Raw genomic sequence first — 20,155 nt, 5'->3', positions numbered from 1 at the left:
AGCCTCTGTCTCTCATTTCCTGCGCTGTGCGCCGAGCCTCCTCCATCATCCATCTTTTGTCCTTTTCAGAGAGAGAAACTGAATCTTCAGGTTTCACCTCAGTTAGCCGCTTTATCAGATCTGACAAGAGCAGAGACAGTGCCGTTAATGATATACCTGAGGCTGATGCCCACTTTGACAGAACAGGTAATTCAGTTTCTTTAACAAGTGTCACAAAGTCTTTGACGGGAGAGGCAGGCAAGATCTGCCGGTCTAGCTGATATCACTGAACAGAAATGATTAGATTTAGGAATAAGTCCACATTCAGAAGAGAACAAACATTTTCATATTTCAGAGATATACCGTGTATTGTTGTGAGAAGAAAGCCAGCTTCAAAGAGATCTTCTGCTTTTAATTTAGTTTCATTTGCAGACTCCAAGATCTTCTTCAAATATGGTGCAATGTGAAGGTTCTGGTAAAAAATTTGGAAAGCGCGTATTAATAAATCAGCATAAAGAGCTGGGAAAGTTGTGGTTGATTCCTGGGGGTTTTCTGGCTGACATTTGAAGACAATTTTCTCGCAGTATTCAAATGTTAGTTTATATTTACAATTCAAAATTCCAAAATTACAGTGATCCATCAAACTCTTGGCTGAGTTTCATTTTGATTAATGTGGGAAAATTCACCCCAGGTACCTCATCAATGAGTTGATACAAGTCGTATCTGTCAACAGCCACATCTGCCTCAAGCTGTTCAACCTTTGGATTCAGGAGTCTCACAGCAGTACCGTACCTCCCCATCTGGATCTAGGAAACATCAGATAAAAAGTACTCTGAACTAGGAGAAATGTTGCTGGATGATCTGGAAGTGACTTATTTTCCTCAAGTCCTTCATGGCAAATATTCAGAAGGGCAGTATAATTACTCAGAAAAAACACCTCTCCCCTCCATGAATTGGTACCTTTGCTTCAGATATGTCAGCCTCCAGGTTGGCCAGACTAGACCATGATACGGGATTATAACTGCTGTTCTGCAGCTGCTGTTTCAGCCAAAACAGATCGACATCCTTCTGCTCCAAGTCAACAAGCAAAGTGTGAGTACAGGTGTCACACCCTGTCAGTAAAAGGAAGGCCAAACACAAAAATGTAGTTAGTGAGTCTTAGTTTTATAGGTCAAAACATGTGTCCGGTGAATTTGCAGCACAGACTCACCACCGCAGTGATCACCACAGCCGCTGTTACCAGGTGGGATGCACTCTGTCAAAAGGAAAAAATGGTAAAGTGGATCTCATCGCATTAAGGCCACTTCAGGTGTTGTGTCAGCCTGTGAATACAGCTGCAAATTAAATCAGTTTGTCTAATAGGAACAATGCAAAATGACTATACTGTACCACCTATAGCTAAAAATGAATTTTCATTCACTGGATAGAGGCCCCTGTGGATGCACAGCCTACAAAGATATATAATAATAAGTTGTAGGAAATCAAACAACCAAACAGCAACCAACCAAAACTAAATCAATAAATAAAATTGGATTAAAATCAATTCTATTCAATTACATCAAATTTTTTTTTAAAAAAAGAATAAGAAAATGCTTTCATCTAACTAGCACACCAACCGGTAATATGAGGAAAATTTGAAAACAGACGTTCATCAAAGCAAAATACACTGCAACCAGACACTGTGTACCACTGGAGGTCACATTCAGTGTCTCAGAGCTCAGTGACTGCAGACAGTGTCCTTCAGCAATGTTTTCACTCAAAATTATTTAGCCTAGTTTCTCAGCTACTTGGAGACGACACAGAACAGACGCATTACAAAGAGAAGTCTGGAGTTAGCATAGATGCTCTTCAGGCACAAAGGGACCAAGGTCATTTTTTAAAACTTTTATTTTATTTTATTTTATTTTATTTTATTTTATTTTATTTTATTTTATTTTATTTTATTTTATTTTATTTTATATTATTTTATTTTATTGTGTAAATAGTCACCTCCAGTCAGAGAATCACACATGTTCAAACCATTCTCCTGGCAGCTGCAGGGCTTGCAGATGCCTCGATGCACCAGTGGATTACCATAATAACCAAATGCGCATCTTAAAAGGAAAAAAAACACAGGAAGAGTAAATGAGGACGAGGACTGGGGATTAGTGCGTAACGTTTTGCCGCACTAAAGAGGACGTAAATGTTGTGTGGTTATAATATCTAACCTCTCGCATCTGACTCCACTGTAACCATGTTTACACAAACATTCGACCACTCCTGAGCCAACATCCAGACAGGCTAAAGCAAAACTAAAACAAACAGAGAAGATCTTTATATTCATGCAAAACAAGAAAAAGGAAAACTCTGTGGAGGAAATGCACACACTGACTTGTTCTCTGTAAAGGGACATGGACAGGCACGACAGGTTCTGTTCGCTGGATTTCCATAATAACCCTCTTTGCAACGCTCACAGCGATCCCCGGTAGTGTTGAACTGACATTTCTGCAGGTCAGTTAAAACAACTAAAGGTCAAACATAACAAAAGCAGCACAATTTCCATCTGGCCCAGCAGCATGACCACAAATGCTACAACACTGAAGTCTGCTGTAATGTTGTTTCTGAGCACCAGACATCACTTGAGCCTGAGTTGTTTGTCTTTCTGTGTGTTCATGTGTATGTGTGTGTCTGAGTGAACACCAACCACACAATGCCCTGTACGCTCATCACACTCCTTGGAGAGTCCGTTGCAGCTACATGGCACACACTGGCCTCTGTTCGGTCCGGCCCACTCTCTATAGAAGCCAGAACCGCACTTCTGTAATGACACAGAGAGCTGAACAGTCGACCGTGGGGGCAGCTACCATAAGAAAAAACTCCAAGGCCAACTGACCTACTTTAAAGTAATGCGTTATCACAATCTACAACTCTACAAAGTGGGAATCCTGTGCCTACACTGGTATTTGCTGTAAAGTAGTGTGTGACATACAGTAGAAACACACATTAAAGAGCCTGTGCAAGATAAAAAAGGGACATGCAAAAGGTTATTCTGTAACCAAGTGAAGGTCTGGAAACTTAGGACTGAGCTTAGAATAAGTAAGTATTAATAGTAACTTTATATCCTCAGATCTGAAACATTAGGTCACTGTGATTTCTTGACCTTGTTTTGTTTCGCAGCAAATGATCTAATAACAAAAAGAAGTGTAAAAAATAAGAAGGAAAAACTCTAAGAACAACAGATAAGCCAAAAAAAACCCCAAAAAAAACAGCTGCGTTACCTGAGTGACAGCACCTGCTGTCTGGTTGCTGAAGGAAGGATCACAGAACGTTTTCATGCTGTGTTGCTTCTGACGGATCTGAGTGTGTCTGTCGTGCCAACACTTTGGGTATTTCTGAGCAGAGGGACAACTTGGAGCAAAGCAGAGCAAAAACATCTGCATTGCAATGCAAAGCGAAGATGTAGCCCGCTGCATTGTGAGCCTTTCAATGAGCCCTGTGAATGTAGGAAAAATCCTCCCAACTAGGAGGGAGCTTCCAGTAAACCTTGGAGCTTTTTGTAGGAGAGACTTGCAGAAAAGCCAGACTGTATAAGTGATCGTGAGTGTAAATACATGCATGACTTTGTGCGGTTAGGCCAAAGTTCAGTGAGGTGTGGTTGCACACGACGGCATTCAAGATTCAATTTAAAGACGCCAGTACTGCATGTGACATCAGTACTCTGTGTATAAACTGTTCATTCAGACAAAGTGTCAAAGGCATTTAGAAGAAATCACTTTGTTAACAACTGTTGAACTGATGGAATATAGTTTATTATAACAAACAGGAGTACCACAAATATCAAAGAAAAAAATCACAGATGTAAAAGCTTTATTTGCACTGACAATTCAAATAAGGCTCAGATTTAACTTTTTAGCAAACTGTGACTAACATTGTTTACACAGGGTACCCTGATTTACTTTATATGGTGTAGTCTACAAAATGAATATGTTAGTATATGTAATGGTAGCCTAATGACAGATGATTTCTCATTCATTAAACCAAGACTTAATTTGTGGAATAGCACTGTTGGATAGATAAAGCCAGATACAGACTGTATGCAAAAGATGGACATAGTTGCCATGAAGTCATTCATTGATTAGTGAAGCCTGGTGTGAAATCCTGATCTTGGAGCCATCCTGGTGTTTCAAAAGCAAAAGCAATGAGTGCAGGACAGATCTGACACTGCACTCTCACAGGGTAGCAACTTGTCACTCACAAAGTAGATCCACCTAACTGCAGGTCCTGGTTTAAATGGGGCATCATTTACAAAATGAACACAAGTTTGTATTCTTCCATAAACCCATCAGCTGAGTGTCACAAAACAAGGGAGCCATTTCTCCCACTGACATCAATTCACCTGGACGTCTTTTTAAAACTTCTTTTCAAAGAGTCACCCCCTGCTGGCTGTTCCAGAGAATGTAGATTTAAGGCACTTCTATTCTGGCATCACTTTTTAGACTCAGAAGCTACATCTATCTTTTACATAAAGTCTATGAATGAAGGTCACACCAAAAAGGGGTGCAGCAAAAAGAAGAAGAAGAAGAAGAAGAAGAAGAAGAAGCCAGTATCTATAATAATGAGGGCCATTTTTGCACATAGCTGAGGCACCACTAATTCTGAACAACATCTAAAGGTTTTGGAGCAATACTGCCATCTATAGGAAGTCTGATACAGGTAAGACTACATTCTGTACATAATGCAACACAGCAAGATTTCAAATCCGAACTGGTCCGCTTGCGGTTTAATCCTGTCACTCAGTGAAGCTGCCAAAGACAGCTCTGAACTATTGAATTGCTCAAATTATGCATCAAAAACTGGGAATTCAAAAGGTGATGCTGGCATCCAGTTTAAAACGAGCATAAATTTTTCAAAAAGCAATAACGGTTCTCAGCTTCAACGCATGATATGACATCTTGTGCCTGATTTACAAGTCACTGCATTCTGCTCAATGCCGAAACATTTTTGGAAACAGGACGGCATCCTTTAAAAACAAATTATTTTTAAGTGAAAGAGTGTTATTACTTCTGTCCATAGTTACATAGTCTTACTTTGTAAATGTATTTTATTTATTTTATTCCATATTTTGGACATCTGCTCAATCGGTAAAACTTTTAGAAGGCTTGTTGATTATGTAGCTTGCAAAGACTGTGTGTGTTTAACGTCCCAGAGAGAAGCAATGTGTTCATTATAAAAGGCTTCTATCAATCTTTTCATAAATAGTTACTTAACTGTCAGAAAAATTCAGAAAATTTGGATGATAGGAGTACAGAGGCGGCTTGGTCTGTATGAGCACTGACTGTTGTTTTCTGGAGATGAAGTCCAGTGGAAGAGGGTAGCCTTAACACTACCACATCTTACCAAATCATAGAATAGGGTACAAGGCGTAGCTGGCGAGGCCACAAGTGTTTCTGCCGTTTCGGACAATTCGCATGTAACCGCCTTCACCCCAGCCGGTCCCCCAACTATTAAAAAAAGAGAGAGAGAAATTGTTATGTGATTAAAAAAAGTGTGGGGTTTTGTTAAATGTTGTGGTTTTTTTTTCGTTCTACGGTATTGAACAAACCTGTTCTTGATGATCCAGTAGTCTTGGCCTTCTTCTGAGCCATAGCCAACCAGGACCACTGCATGACTCAGATTGTTGGGGCTGCAGTTGGGCTCGTCATATATTCCTGTAAATATATGAACCTAAATTAATTGATTTTTTTTTTAAGTTTGTGGGAAGCAAAAACAAACTGAACACACAATCCTGACATACAATAAACCTTAACTCAGAATACAAAAACTTTTGGCATTCTTCTATTCTCCATTCTTGGATCTGTAGAACAGCTTGGTCTGTGAAGACAAAGGTGTCAGGATCCTGGGACCCAGTGTTTTGAGTTTTTGGGGATTTTGAGGTTTTACTTATTTAATTATTCTATTATGCTTATATTGTTACTTGTATATTTTCCATATATTTAATTGTGTCTTCAATTTTTAGTGTTGTGGTTTAGTTCATCCTTCTGGTGTTCCTTCCTCATGTGTCAAGCCCCTGTGTTTAGTTCATTCATGTCTCTAAGTTCTCCCTGTTCAGTACTTCCTGTTTTATTTTGGTGAGCTGTTGTTCCACGTGCTGTGCTTTTAGTTTTCCTTCCTGTGTCTCAACTTCCCCAGCTGTTCCCTCTTCCGTCATTACCGTGTGTATATATTGTGTGCGTTTTCCCATTAGTGTTTGTTGAGTCACCGCTCTTGGTGGTGTGTTCTCTCTTTCTTGCCTCCAGAAGCGTCCTTGTTTCTTGGATTATCCGCCTTGTGAAAGGCTTGCCCTGCTTATGTCCTTTTTTGAGTGAGGTTGGCAATAAAGCTGCCTGTTCTGAGTTTACGCCTGTCTCCCCAGTCTGCATTTGGATCCTCATCCTGCCAGCCACACTCCTGTCATTATAACAAAAAGACCAGCCCACTCGCTATTCAAATTTCATGTTTTTGTGGTGCAGGCAACTCAGAATAACATTAACATAAAGTGAAGCTGACCTTTAAGGAAGACAAGCTTAAATCACCTTTTTTTCAGACAGTTAATGAACTGAAGCACCAGTATAAGATAAATAAGGATTATTTTGAACTATTAATCATGCAGAACTACTCAATTAGAGTCCAAGAATAAAAATATGGAGCTGGAAATGAGCATAATAGGTCCTCTTTAACTTTGATTTCAATCGCCACCAACTCCTGAGAGGAATATCCGGATCTTTAGCTACTAAAAGCTTTATTGTGTTCCCAAGAGAGTTGCTAACTCTGTTTGTCTGCCTGCTAGTGCTGGATATCCAGTGGGATTGTCACAGCTTCTGTGCTGAAAACAGCTGCTGAGAACAGAAACAAAGTTGCACTTTGTCACTCCTTTCATATTGATGCAGCTTTGTTAATCTAGAAATGTTGATTATAGCGCCTCTGAATCTTAAAATACCTCATCTTGTCAAAGACTACATAATTATATACATGTGCTATACATAATACTATACACGTGCAAGTGTTTTAAGGCTGTTAACCTGAGCTGTAAAACAGGAAACTTGAATGATCTGCATCAATAGCAACTGTAATGGGCCCAATAGTTGCCAGTGCGTCAGCCAGAGCCTGCTCATCTCCCTGGGGAATGAACCTGTAGTCTCTGATATGAGCAACTGCAAGTCTGCTGTCGTAGAAACAGGGTTGAGTGTCCTGTTAAGAGAAATAAATGTTAACAGCGTGCCTGCAGAATCATTTACTATTTCTGTGATGAAGCATAAGCCAGCAAAGCCTCACCACTGAGGTGTATGGGTAGGTGTCTGTCGACTGCAACCCGTTGCTGACCACATAGTCGTAAGCATTGGCCATCCAGGCTCCGCTGCAGCCATAGGTACCAAAGTTTTTGGAACAGTCCACCAAGTTTTGTTCACTCAAGGATATTAGCTGACCTGTCTGCTTGTACAGTTGTCCCTCTATAGCGCCTGTGGTGCTGAAGGCCCAGCATGAGCCACAGTAACCCTGCAAAGAATGTTTATAGCAAAGATCTGATTGTGATTCTGAATAGATCACTCAAGTGATTGTAAGACAGTCTTACCTGATCTTTAACCTCAGTGACATAACCCATTCTTCTGTAGTCGACAGCATAACCATCTAAATGCCTTGCATTGTTACGCAGTCGTCGAGCTGAGGCTACCTTCTCTCTCTTTGCAAACTGGGCATTTATCCTGGCACCTTGCAAAATCTGGTATTCTTGTTTTGTCTGCAAATGTAAAACACAGATTTAAAAAACAATTCACAGCATTCACAATTTGGTACACCAATTAATCAGACTAATCCATTTTTTTTCTCTTTTTTAAGTGAATTTTCTTGTCTGTGCAGTAAATAATATTTTCAGCCAGGAGCTGGTTGACTCAAAGAGCGTAGCTAAATCTACCAGAACATATTATTATAACTTGCTTTGTTAAAGCAAAACATTACTAATCTTATATTGAATTCTACCAGAGCAAAACACTACTCCTTACTAGGTCTCCATATCTATTCATAGCCATGCTGTATGTCCTCATCCCCATGAGAAACCCTTGGTTATTGTCTTCAATCATCTGCTTATTCTCCAGCCAGATGGTCCTCCTTTGCATGTCATCCTGATGGTTAATACAGAAAACACATCAAAGAAAAACTCATGTAAGCTAGAGAACATGTGCACTTATTGTGGCTGTTAGTATTTTAGATGTGGAGTCTGTCTCACTAATTCATCGTAGCTTATGCCATGGCTGCTTTTCCAGAGCTCCCATTCGGTCGGGGCAACCTCATCTGAGTCTGCTAGCACGTGCTGCAGGCCACACAGCAGGACGGAGAGCAGAGCCGCTCTCAGCAGAAAGCTGGCCTGTTGGACTAGAAGGACCAGAGCGTCACACAGTTTCATTGTGAATACATAAAATTCATATTTTATTGCAAGGATGCCCTCAACTGCATCATCAAACAACAGCAAAACATAAATTTAGTCAACACAGAATGTGTTCTGTGAGCTTACTTTAGCTAAGGGTAATTTCCTCAAAATCAAAATCGAAATTAGACTCGAGGGTTTTTGTAGAACAAGCCAACATATAAGATAAAACATACCCTTATAAGATTAAATGTTCTTTTCACGTGAAATAAAAAAGCTCTGCGCAGCTTACCTTCACACATGTGAGTCTGTTTTGGTCCCATATTCTGAGAGCGACTCTGAACAGTGACACAGAAACAGAATATCAGCCTGCCTTATAAAGCTTGCCTATAAGTACATGTTACTACTGTACTTTTAGTCGATCCCCAAATCAACACTCATGATAGCACCAGAGAAGGACATTAGTCAACAAAAATAAGATGCTTTCCCTGCTCCTCCTTGGCAATAGTGCTGTAATCATTTAGAGACAGCTAAAGCAGCAATTGTGTAAATCCCTCAAATACTGGTTTATAATTGAGCACAACACCAGACGCATAACTTTCCAAAACAAATCGTGAAAGAGGAACTTTAAGTAAAAAGTCTGATACACTGGTGTAAGAACACTGAGGATAACATGTCTGCATCTAAAGTAAGACCAATTTAAAATGTCAATTATAAAAGTGCACACAGTAAACTGTAGTTATTAGCTAAAAGTGCATGGCTTGCAGACAAACAGATCCCATGACTGATCATGACTGGGATCATTGTCTAAGCAGCATTTCACGATCATATTCAGCTTCATTTTTAAATTCTTATAGTAATAAATTTGTATTCTGTTTGGACATTTGGGATTTTTGGTCTCAGAAGTTGAGGAGTTTTTTGTTTTCTTTGTTAGAAATGTGAACTAAGGATAAGTGCAGCAGACTTTTGCTATCTGAGACCGTTTATGATGACAACACAAACAGAACGTTTCAGAGTAAAATCCCCAAGATCAATACAGGGGCTTAACGTAGAGGGATTTTATTCAGTTACTCCAAATCCTTCAACTGCTTATTTGTTCAAGGTTTTAACTTTCTAGATACAACTAACCACAAAATATGATAGTAGCAGCACTCTGCCACAATTTTACCAGAAACCTTATAGTCTAGTTGTAGTCTGTATGTTTTTAATGTAAAATAATAATCAGGAAACAATGTTTAGATGTGGCATAGAAGTGCAAACTAATTACTTCTATTTTTTACTACTATACTTGTGCAAATGTGCTAATTCATCCCAAAGGTGTTCTGTCAGGTTGAGGTCAGGACTCTGTGCAGGCCAGTCGAATCTAACTAAGAACCCGAGCCCACCTCCTGAAAAACAACCCCACACAATGATCCCCCCTCCACCAAAATTTACACTTGGCACAATGCAGTCACATAAATACTGTTCTCCTGGCAACTGCCAAACCCAAACTTGTCCACCGGATTGTCAGATGGAGAAGAGTGATTCGTCACTCCAGAAAACACAACTCCACTGTTCTAGAGTCCACTGCCGGCATGCTTCACAACACTGCATCCGATGCTTTGCTTTGTGCTTGCTGATGTGAGGCTTGGACGCAGCTGCTCAGCCATGGAAACCCATTCCATGAAGCTCTCTACACACTGTTAATGAGCTAATCTGAAGGCCACATGAAGTTTGGAGGCCTATAGAGATTGACTCTGCAGAAAGTTGGTGACCTCTGCACCCTATGTACCTCAGCATCCACTAACCCCACTCAGTGACTTTATGTGGCTTATCATTTCGTGACTGAGTTGCTGTCATTCTCAATCACTTGTTATAATACCACTAACAGTCAACTGTGGAATATTTAGTAGCAAGGAAATTTCTTGACTTGTTCCACAGATGGCATCCTATCACGGTACCACGCTGGAATTCACTGAGCTCCTGAGAGCGACCCATTCTTTCACAGATGTTTGTAAAAGCAGTCTGCATGCCTAGGTGCTCGGATTATACACCTGTGACCATGGAAGTGACTGGAACACCTGGATTTAATGATTTGGATGAATAAGTGAATACTTTCAGCAATATAATGCACCTCCAAAATACTTGCAATCCAGGAGCACATAGTTTCTGGGTCTGAAAAATGTAATCAGTGCAATACACACACACACATATATAAGTTGGCTTCCAAAAATCACAAGCTAATTTTGGCAATTTGTTTACTTAAAAGTTAATCTGCCCACTTTTAAAACTTTACTCAAGTCTATGAAAATTTGTGTAACACTAATATTAAGTATTATTATTATTATTAATAATAATAATAATAATAATAATAATAGGTCATTTAACCTATTTAGACCTTAGAATTAGGAAGAAATGTTTAATTTTTAACAATCTTTATATGTTTTATCAATAGTTGAGTAAAAAGTGCAATATTTTCTCCAGAAATGTAGATTGCAGCGGATTATAGTAAAATGAAAATGCTTTAAAATTACACTTAAGTATTGGGTAAATGTAAGCTACGTAATAACCGTGGCTTCACGCCATAAATCTATGTTCATATACAGTTTGCGTTTCACAGTGTGTACAGCAGTGCCCCCTGATGGCCTTCTGTGTACCTCCCACGCAGGAGTCACTGCAGCGGATGAGCTCAGCTGACTTAGTGCCTCCCCGTTATTATGTCCGCGATCGGGCGCCGCCAACACCCAAACACAGTGCGGCAAAACAGGCGAGTGGCGCTCAGCCTCTCGTCTAATGAATGAGCGCGCAGGAAGAACTATGAGTCACGAATGAGGTCTGCAGGATGTCTTTCAAGGTAAACCAGCTTTCTTCATCCATCATTCTGTGGACGCAGCCGCCTTAGAGGGCCGCAATAAGGTGACTGATCACACCTGCTTCCTCTTAAAGTGTAGACTTGTTTATTTTGGGGGTTATCTAAGGACGTGCTGTATTTAACTATAAGCACCGTAAGGAAACGGTTGATCTGACATTTGAATAACTGTTTACTGGCCTGTGCGATCATAGTGTCCAGCTCGGTGTGCGTGCATCCGCGTGCGCTGATGTAATAGCATATCAAACGGGCCGTGGTCCTAGTGTGCAGGTGAATATGCGTGTCTCCACATACTTATATTACAGATGCTGCGGGGACAGTGACAACTTCACGCACATGTAGCGTCCCCTGTTCTGAGGACAAAAAGCAAGTCCTCATAATACATCGGTAACTTGTTAAGGTGAGGACTTGGTTTAAAAGTTAGGGTCTGACAAGCGCTAACTTTAACTGAGCTCTAAGGTGAAGTGATGAACATGGTTATTGATCATTTTGCACACTTGATTGGTGACTCACCTGTCATTCATTTGCAGGCACATCACCACACTTAACAGTAACACCTGGATGCTCTGTGCTGTCCGTACTGTCTACTCTCAGCATGCCTAATGCTATAATGGTCAGTTTCAGGTCAGTTTTTGTGGTGTGTATTTATCCCCCAGAAAGAAACACCCTTGGCTAATGCTGTGTTTTGGGCAGCGAGGAAGGGGAACTTGGCTCTGCTTCAGTTGCTGCTCAACAGCGGGCGGGTGGACGCGGACTGCAGAGACAGTGTATGGACGCTGCATGCTGTGGCTGCTCAGATGCACACTTTAACCATAACCCACCTGTGGTAGGAACACAGAGAGCTTCAAGCTTTATCTCTGTGGTGCATGTGTGTACCATCACAGTTTCTTATCCTTACTTCTTATTAATCGTTTCTTTTGCTCTCTCTCTATCTATCTATCTATCTATCTATCTATCTATCTATCTATCTATCTATCTATCTATCTATCTATCTATCTATCTATCTATCTATCTATCTATCTATCTATCTATCTATCTATCTCTCTCTCTCTCTCTCTCATAACAACAGCTGAGGGTTTCACATGTTAAACTAGAAATCTGCAGAATTTTGTGGTTTCATCCCCACCTTCACAACACTTTTTTTTTTTAGCAAGTCACTGCAATAGAGCAAACAAGCCGCTGATTTATGATTGGCATGTTTCTTTCCAGTATGGAACAACAGCGCTGATGGTGGCATCATACAGCGGCCATTATGAGTGTGTTAAGGAGCTTATCATGCAAGGAGCCGATATCAACTACCAAAGAGAGGTATGCTGGGAAAATGACCCAATGATGCATTTTTATTTATGTTGTCAGAATTAAGCAAATAAGATATTAATTAATGGGCTTTAGAGGTGTTAAGTGATGGGTCCTCTTTACCTACAGGCTATAGCTTTAGAGGTGTTGTCCAGCCTTTGTGCTGAGCTAAGGAAACTGACTGCCTGAAGGTCATTGCAACCAGCTGGGGATTAGTCTGGCACATAACTCCTTAAAACCCACTAATTGTTGTTTTTACAGTTGGGTTTTTGTCAGGATTAACAAATGAGATATACAGACAGTTTTCCAGACATGGATTAGGACTACTCCCAGACTAAAAGAAAAATTGTGAAGTTTGTAAATTCAATAAAGTTTTTAGTCTAGGAGTAGACTTAAACCATGTCTGGGACACTGTGTCTATAACTGTTAATTACTGAGCTGAGGTGTGCATACATGGATACCCCTTTGTCCAGTTGTTGTGCTATGCTAAGCCAACTACTACTACTTCACCATCTAGTAAATAACATCTTAAGGTCTTCCCATTTATCAGAGTCAAACAATATATTGTATGAATTAGTGTTCTTTAGATGCATTTATATACCCACTGGCCACTTTATTAGTTACACCTTCAGAGTTAATTTAATTCTTCACGGCATCGATTCAACAAGGCGCTGAATTTTGGTTCATATTGACATGATAGCATCACGCAGCCATCGTGCATGATGTGAATCCCACATCCCAAAGGTCTTCTATTGGATTGAGATCTGGTGACTGTGGAGGCTATTTGAGTGCACTGAAATCATTGTCATGTTCAAGAAATCAGTTTGAGATTATCTGAGCTTTGTGACATGGTGCGTTATCCTGCTGGAAGCAGCCATCAGAAGATGGTTGCACTGTGGTCATAAAGGGATGGACGTGGTCAACATCAGTACTCAGGTAGCCTGTAGGCTTTAAATGAAGCTCAGCTGGTATTAAGGGACCCAAAGTGTGATAAAAAAATATGTTCCACACCATTACACCACCACCACATGTCTGAACCATTGATACAAGGCAGAATGGAGCCATGCTGTTGTTGTTCATACTTAATTCTGACTCTACATTCTCAATGTTGCAGCAGAAATCGAGACTCATGAGACCAGACAACATTTTTCCAGTCTTCTGTTTTCAAATTTTGGTGAGCCCGTGCAAATTGTAGCCTGAATTTCCTGTTCTTTGCTGACAGGCGTGTTATCTGCTGCTGCTGCTGTAGCCCATCTGCTTCACGTGTAGGCACGTTTTATGTTTCGAGATGCACAACATGTTGCATACCTTTGCGTATCCTTACAGCCTTGGTTGCAACAAGTGATTATTTGAGATACCATTGCCTTTGTTTCAGCCCAAATCAATCAGGCCATTTTATCTGACCTCTGACATCAACAGGGCATTTCTGCCCATAGAACTGCTGCCCACTGGATATTTTCCCTTTTTCAGACCATTCCCAGTAAACCCTAGAGATGGCTGTGTGGGAAAATCCCAGTAGATCACCAGTTTCTGAAATACTTAGACCAGCCCATCTTGACCAGGTCTACATGCTTAAATGCACTGAGTTGGTACAATGTACCCAGCTAATAAAGGGGCCAGTGAGTGTATTCTATGAATTAGTGTCCTTTGGATGTGTGAGAAGTGGATTTCTCTCACCTACAGGCAGTCACTCACCAAGGTAGTTTTACATCTTACCTAGCTTACCTAACCAGCTGGAGCCGCACTGAGAGACGGCAGCAAGTTGCTGCTGTGGGTTTGGTGCATGTTCCCGAAATAAACTGTCTGTTTTACACTTTAGCTTTCTTCCCAACTTTCACCATTAACGGTCCTCCGCCTGTAGATTCATTTTATATCAATTTTCACTTTTAAGTCTTGGCAACAAAAATAAATAACTGTATTTCACAAAGTGTAAAGCTATTTATTCCAAATAAATGTTTCCATGATGTCAGTTTTATACTTGAGATGTATCTTATTTGTAAGAAAACACAGGGGCTCACGCAGCAGCAAATTTAATTCAGAAAATAAAAATCAACATGAAGTGCCAAATTGTACGCTTATTTATTCTTCTTTTATTAGATTCATGAAAGATTGTATACACCATTGTATACACCATTAGGGTGAAGTTGAGGTAAACAACAATGTCTTTTTTTAACTTTCCAGACAGGTTCTACCGCTCTGTTCTTCGCCTCCCAGCAGGGACACCATGACGTTGTAAAGCTCCTCTTTGAATTCGGTGCCTCCACTGAATTCCAGACAAAGGTATGCAACAGGGCGCAATGATGTGTATCATGGCCTTTATAACACTGGGTGTGATGGAGAATGCAGCAGTGCTATCATCAGACGTCAGAATGCGTAATGTGCAGATAAAGAGACAGCAGAGCACGAACAATGCTGCTCTGGCTGTTAACATGTTTTGCTGTAGTCATTCATGTGTGCCCTTGTGTGTTTTTGTGGTAGGATGGCGGCACAGCTCTCACTGTTGCCTCTCAGTATGGTCACTCCAAAGTGGTGGACATCCTATTGAAAAATGGAGCCAATGTTCATGACCAGCTGATCGTAAGGATCTTTGCATTCACATCTGCAGTCTCTCACTCTTACTACCCCCTCACCGTCTGTTAAGCCTCTCTGTCTGTCAGAAACACGATGCTGTGCTGCGCGCATTGTCCCAGCAACTGGAATCTAGCCTCTCAGGTTTCTGCAGACTGCTGAGTCAGACATGAATAACACTGGGCAGGATTACTGCGTGTATCCTTGGTTCCATGGAAAAACAACCTGGCTTCACAAAAGCGGACTGTTATAATAATGTTTTATTAATGTACTGTATGCTTAATTGGAAGCTTTTCTGAACAGATTCCCAAAATCTAATCACCACACAACAATACTTCCCCATGTATGAGAGAACTCTTTTATTTTGCAGGATGGTGCCACCCCTCTTTTCCTTGCTGCCCAAGAGGGTCATGTGACTGTGATTCGTCAGCTGCTGTCATCTGGTGCCAAGGTCAACCAAACAAGAGAGGTAATGTCCTTGCTCATCTCTGCCTCTTTAAAACACAGCTCTTCACATGCCTACATCAACTTTTTCTTGTCACCTGCTTCTTCTTATGTGCTTCAATATCTGCAACCCCCTCCTCATCTGCCCCTCCTCCAGGATGGCACTGCCCCCCTGTGGATGGCAGCCCAGATGGGTCACGGTGAGGTGGTGAAGGTGCTTCTCTTACGCGGTGCTGATCGGGATGCTGACAGACAAGTACATTGATCTTTTAGGACTAATAATGTACATCAAAGTCTACAAAAAGGGATTTTTACTATTGATTGCTGCCATTCTGCCCTCTGTTCCCAACAGGGCTGCTAATCAGTATGCAAAGCATTACATTAGATAAGACTAGGAGACTGCTATCTTTCCTTATAGAAACAGTTTAGCATGAATGACTTTTGATTTGGAATTAAATTAACATATGGTTTGAATTTACAATTGCATGCAGACTCTTACACTTGTTACCTTATTTAATGTTTCTAAGTTGGATAACAACACCAGAGACTATCTATTGGTGGGAAACGTAAAATAGTCAACAGCTTCTGAGGAAGTGAGTCACTGAAAATTGACTCGGGACTTTTGTAACAATTTTATAACAACTGCATTTTTTTGTGCGTGTCTTTCAAGGATGGATCAACAGCGCTGTTCAAAGCAGCTTTGAAAGGACACAGTGGCGTCATCGAGGAACTCCTCAAGTTTTCTCCGTCACTTGGTCTTCTGAAGGTAATACTTGCTTCTGTAGATGTCCATTTTGGGAAATCGCTATGGCCAAGAGACAGCTTGTCTAGCTCTCAGGTCTTTCTGTACCAAAAAAAAAACCTAGTTTGGTACAAACACAGTGTGTTTTTCTCCTTTTACAGGCTGAACATGCTGAACAAGTTGTTTATCAGCAATGTTTAGTGGGGGCTTTTAGGTAGATTTTTGCCTGCTTAGACAAAGCAAAGATAGTGATTTCCTCCTTGTAAAGATCTTTATTTGAAATCAATGGAAACACAGTGAGTAACATAATAACCTTTGCAATATAAATCCAAAGAACCAACATCCCTGATCAGGAAAAGTTTGTGCTTATATTCCCAGGGATTGCAGATGGAAAATACCTTTTCGCTAAATCTGGTACAAGACATTTTTTTTTTCTCTTATGAGATCAGTTTTTTTTTTTTTTGTGCATCGTCCCTGAAGAAAAAGAAAAAGAAGAATATAACATAACCAAAAAGACTGGTGATAGATATTTATGTGTAGCAATGAATTTTTATTTACAGTACACAGCACTACTATTGGAATGCAAATGGAAGCAAATAAGCATCAGCATCTTCCAGGCCATAAAAATAATAACAACAATAAAACCCACTACCTAGAAAATATGGTGTTAAACTCAAATGGCAGCATTAAATTTATAATAGAAAAAAGGAAAAAATGGGAAAGATGCCCTACAAATGCCTTATCAAATTAAGTATTATACTTCCAGCAGCTTATAAACAAGGCAAAAGAGGAGCTAAACAAAGCTGCACTATAAACAAAATACTATTAAAAAAACAATTGTAGCAGTGTTACACAAGCCATCCACACCACAAGCAGGTCGGTGCTCAAATGACACTGAACACTGGATCAGGGGCACGACATCCAGCTCCACTGACAGTCAGATAAATTTCCTCTGTGGGCAGCCAGGCACTCAGAGTGGGTCATGGCTGACAGGTGTTAAACACAATTATAGAGACAGCTCTCGTCCAAAGACACCTGAAGAAAGTCAGTGGACCCGCCATCCACGTTTCCAGTGTTTGTGTTAAACTAAGTTACCTGGCTGCTGATTCTCTTTTTATTTAGTGTGCAGATGTTAGAGCTCTTAATCAAGCTCATAATGTAATGCTGGGCAAGAAAGGAAGATGCCTGTTTATAAAATGATACTATTAAAGGAAAAGTAATGCTATGAAAGAAGGGCAGTTCATATGTGTGTCTTCTCTCCAGAATGGCTCTACTGCCCTTCATGCTGCTGTTTTGAGTGGAAATCTTCAGTCTGTTCTGTTGCTACTTGGAGCCAATGCTGACCCAACACTACCCAATAAGGTGAGATGAGATGACAAACAGTGCACAACCTAATAATTTCATTAAATATACTAATGAAAGTGTTTCTCATCGTTTACAGAATAATGAACTCCCTGCAGATCTGACAAAGAACGACTGTATCCTAAAAGTTTTACGTCCAAAAATCCTAAATGGACACAGCTGATGACAGCACAGACTCCTGCCTTCATGCCTGCCTGTGTAAGGAGGGGAACAGAAAACAACAAGTGTCAAATCCACTCAATTACAACATGTACTGTACACAGTGCTTGCTTTTGACTGAAATTAAGCTGTTGTACGTTGAAGAAACTGGGACAAAGTATAGAGCAACACAAAAAAAGCATTTGTCTTCCATGTGCATCATCTCCTATTGTTCTATGCATTTATTGTGTTGTCAAATTTCTATATATTTTGCACACTATTTATTTGCCTTTTTAATAAATGTAATAAAGTGTAATTTTCTTGATTAATGCAGGAGTGTCAGTGTGCCTGTTCATTATTTTTGAAAAACTACATCTTACATTTGCAAGAATGTGCAGTCACGATAAAAAAAAAAATCTGATATTACATAGTCTCTGGAGCTTGAAAAAGGCGACTGGACTTCTTTTTGTTTCTTGAAGACGTTTCACCTCTCATCCGAAAGGCTTCTTCAGTTCTCAACCAAATGGTGGAGAGACCCAGGTATTTAAACCCCTGTGGGCGTAGTCCCCTGGAGGTGGTTATGACCCTCTATTGATCATGTGCGTGAACACATGTGCCCAGGTGTGAAGGGGGCGTGGGTCATATTTAATCAGTGGTTTCAGTTGAAACCAATTTAGGACTCCGCTCCATTGTTTCCTGTGGCCAATTGAGGTCACTGGAACAAAGGTGTGAATGGGGGTTGAGACGTCTGGGAAGGGAGCTCAGGACAGCACTGTAAGCGGGGGAAAGTTGGTGACGTAATCCACCTCCGCTGTTCAATGATGGTTGTTCACAGTGGACATAGATGGCTTCTTTCACTCCTCTTTCAAACCATCTGTTTTCCCTGTCCAAAATGTGAACATTGGCATCCTCAAAAGAGTGCCCTTTTTCCTTCAGATGCAGATGTACTGCTGAATCTTGTCCTGTCGAGGTGGCTCTTCTATGTTGTGCCATTCGTTTGTGAAGAGGCTGTTTGGTTTCACCAATGTAGAGGTCCGAGCACTCTTCACTGCACTGAACAGCATACACTACATCGCTGATCTTGTGTTTGGCGGGTTTGTCCTTGGGATGAACCAGTTTTTGTCTTAGGGTGTGACTTGGTTTGAAGTATACTGAGATGTCATGCTTGGAGAAAATTCTTCTGAGTTTCTCTGACAAGCCTGACACATATGGGATGACAATGTTGTTCCTCTTGTCCTTCCCATTCTCTGTAGTTTGTGTTTGGCCTTCATTCCTGTGCATCTTAGCTGATTTGATGAAGGCCCAGTTGGGGTAACCGCATGTTTTGAGGGCTTTCTTAATGTGTGTGTGTTCCTTATGCTTCCCTTCTGCCTTAGAGGGAACACTTTCCGCACGGTGTTGTAGGGTCCTGATCACCCCAAGTTTGTGTTCCAGAGGGTGGTGGGAGTCAAAGAGGAGATACTGGTCTGTGTGTGTGGGCTTCCGGTAAACTTCAATGTTGAGGCTTCCATCTTCCTCGATAAGCACCGCACAGTCCAGGAATGGTAACTTGTTATCTCTGGTGTCCTCCCTGGTAAAACGTATGTATTTATCCACTGAGTTAATGTGACGAGTGAAGGCTTCTACTTCTCGGGTTTTGATTTTGACCCAGGTGTCATCTACATATCTGTACCAGTGGCTAGGTGCCGTCCCTTTGAAAGAACCAAGAGCTTTACTTTCCACTTCCTCCATGTAAAGGTTGGCTACAATGGGAGACACTGGGGAGCCCATGGCACATCCATGCTTCTGTCTGTAGAATCCATCATTGTATTTAAAATATGTTGTGGTAAGGCAGAGATCTAAAAGTGCACAAATCTGATCTGGGGTGAAGCTGGTTCTGTTCAGTAAGGATTCGTCTTCCTGTAGTCGTCTTCTGACGGTCTCCACTGCCTCAGTTGTAGGTATGCAAGTGAAAAGTGAAACCACATCAAAGGACACCATGGTTTCATCTGGATCCAGTACAAGATTCTGGACCTTGTTAGTAAAATCTGTAGAGTTTTCAATGTGGTGGGGTGTGATGCCAACAAGCGGTGATAAGATGGTGGCGAGGTGTTTGGAAATGTTGTAGGTGACCGAGTTTATACTGCTGATAATGGGTCGAAGTGGGACTCCTTCTTTGTGGATCTTTGGGAGTCCATAAATGCATGGAGTGGCTTCTCCAGGGTACAGGCGGTAGTAAGTGGGGCGGTCAATGGCTTTTTCCTTTTCAAGTTGTTGCAGGCAGCAAACAACTTTTTTCTTGTAGTTGCTTGTGGGATCACGTCTCAAGACCTCATAAGTATTGTTGTCACTGAGGAGTGTAGTAATTTTGTTGTGGTAATCCGATGAATTCAGCACAACCGTGCACCTCCCCTTGTCGGCT

At 40.9% G+C, this 20,155-nt stretch overlaps 2 protein-coding genes across 2 annotated transcripts; one reads left to right on the top strand and one right to left on the bottom strand.

Moving 5' to 3' along the window:
* Positions 1 to 5,253: 5,253 nt before the first annotated feature.
* On the bottom strand, positions 5,254 to 8,395 carry cts12 (cathepsin 12). Its single transcript, XM_030727266.1, has 7 exons — positions 8,219 to 8,395; positions 7,995 to 8,114; positions 7,568 to 7,732; positions 7,270 to 7,491; positions 7,017 to 7,185; positions 5,561 to 5,666; positions 5,254 to 5,459 (listed from the first exon to the last, which is right to left on the bottom strand). Exons 1-7 carry the CDS (start codon positions 8,393 to 8,395, stop codon positions 5,360 to 5,362), a joined length of 1,059 nt encoding a protein of 352 aa, XP_030583126.1. The 3' UTR covers positions 5,254 to 5,359.
* Positions 8,396 to 11,001: 2,606 nt separating this feature from the next.
* ankrd29 (ankyrin repeat domain 29) lies at positions 11,002 to 18,029 on the top strand. Its single transcript, XM_030727900.1, has 10 exons — positions 11,002 to 11,189; positions 11,861 to 11,971; positions 12,414 to 12,512; positions 14,682 to 14,780; positions 14,979 to 15,077; positions 15,439 to 15,537; positions 15,670 to 15,768; positions 16,183 to 16,278; positions 17,518 to 17,616; positions 17,696 to 18,029. Exons 1-10 carry the CDS (start codon positions 11,178 to 11,180, stop codon positions 17,777 to 17,779), a joined length of 897 nt encoding a protein of 298 aa, XP_030583760.1. The 5' UTR covers positions 11,002 to 11,177; the 3' UTR covers positions 17,780 to 18,029.
* Positions 18,030 to 20,155: the final 2,126 nt, after the last annotated feature.

This window comes from Archocentrus centrarchus, chromosome 4 (assembly GCF_007364275.1).
Source record: "Archocentrus centrarchus isolate MPI-CPG fArcCen1 chromosome 4, fArcCen1, whole genome shotgun sequence".
Classification (NCBI taxonomy): Eukaryota; Metazoa; Chordata; class Actinopteri; order Cichliformes; family Cichlidae; genus Archocentrus; species Archocentrus centrarchus.
The sequence above is the reverse complement of the archived record's forward strand: the minus strand, read 5'-3'. Positions and strand labels throughout refer to the sequence as shown.

Bases quoted from the DNA above. Each gene is read 5' to 3' on its own strand.
- cts12 (XM_030727266.1), bottom strand. From the start codon at position 8,395: ATGAAACTGTGTGACGCTCTGGTCCTTCTAGTCCAACAGGCCAGCTTT. The intron at 8,115-8,218 runs GTGAGACAGACT...ATTAACCATCAG, and splicing joins GCATAAGCTACGATGAATTA to GATGACATGCAAAGGAGGAC. The intron at 7,492-7,567 runs GTAAGACTGTCT...CATTCTTTGCAG, and splicing joins TCACTGAGGTTAAAGATCAG to GGTTACTGTGGCTCATGCTG.
- ankrd29 (XM_030727900.1), top strand. The intron at 15,078-15,438 runs GTAAGGATCTTT...TTTATTTTGCAG, and splicing joins ATGTTCATGACCAGCTGATC to GATGGTGCCACCCCTCTTTT. The intron at 15,769-16,182 runs GTACATTGATCT...GTGTCTTTCAAG, and splicing joins ATCGGGATGCTGACAGACAA to GATGGATCAACAGCGCTGTT.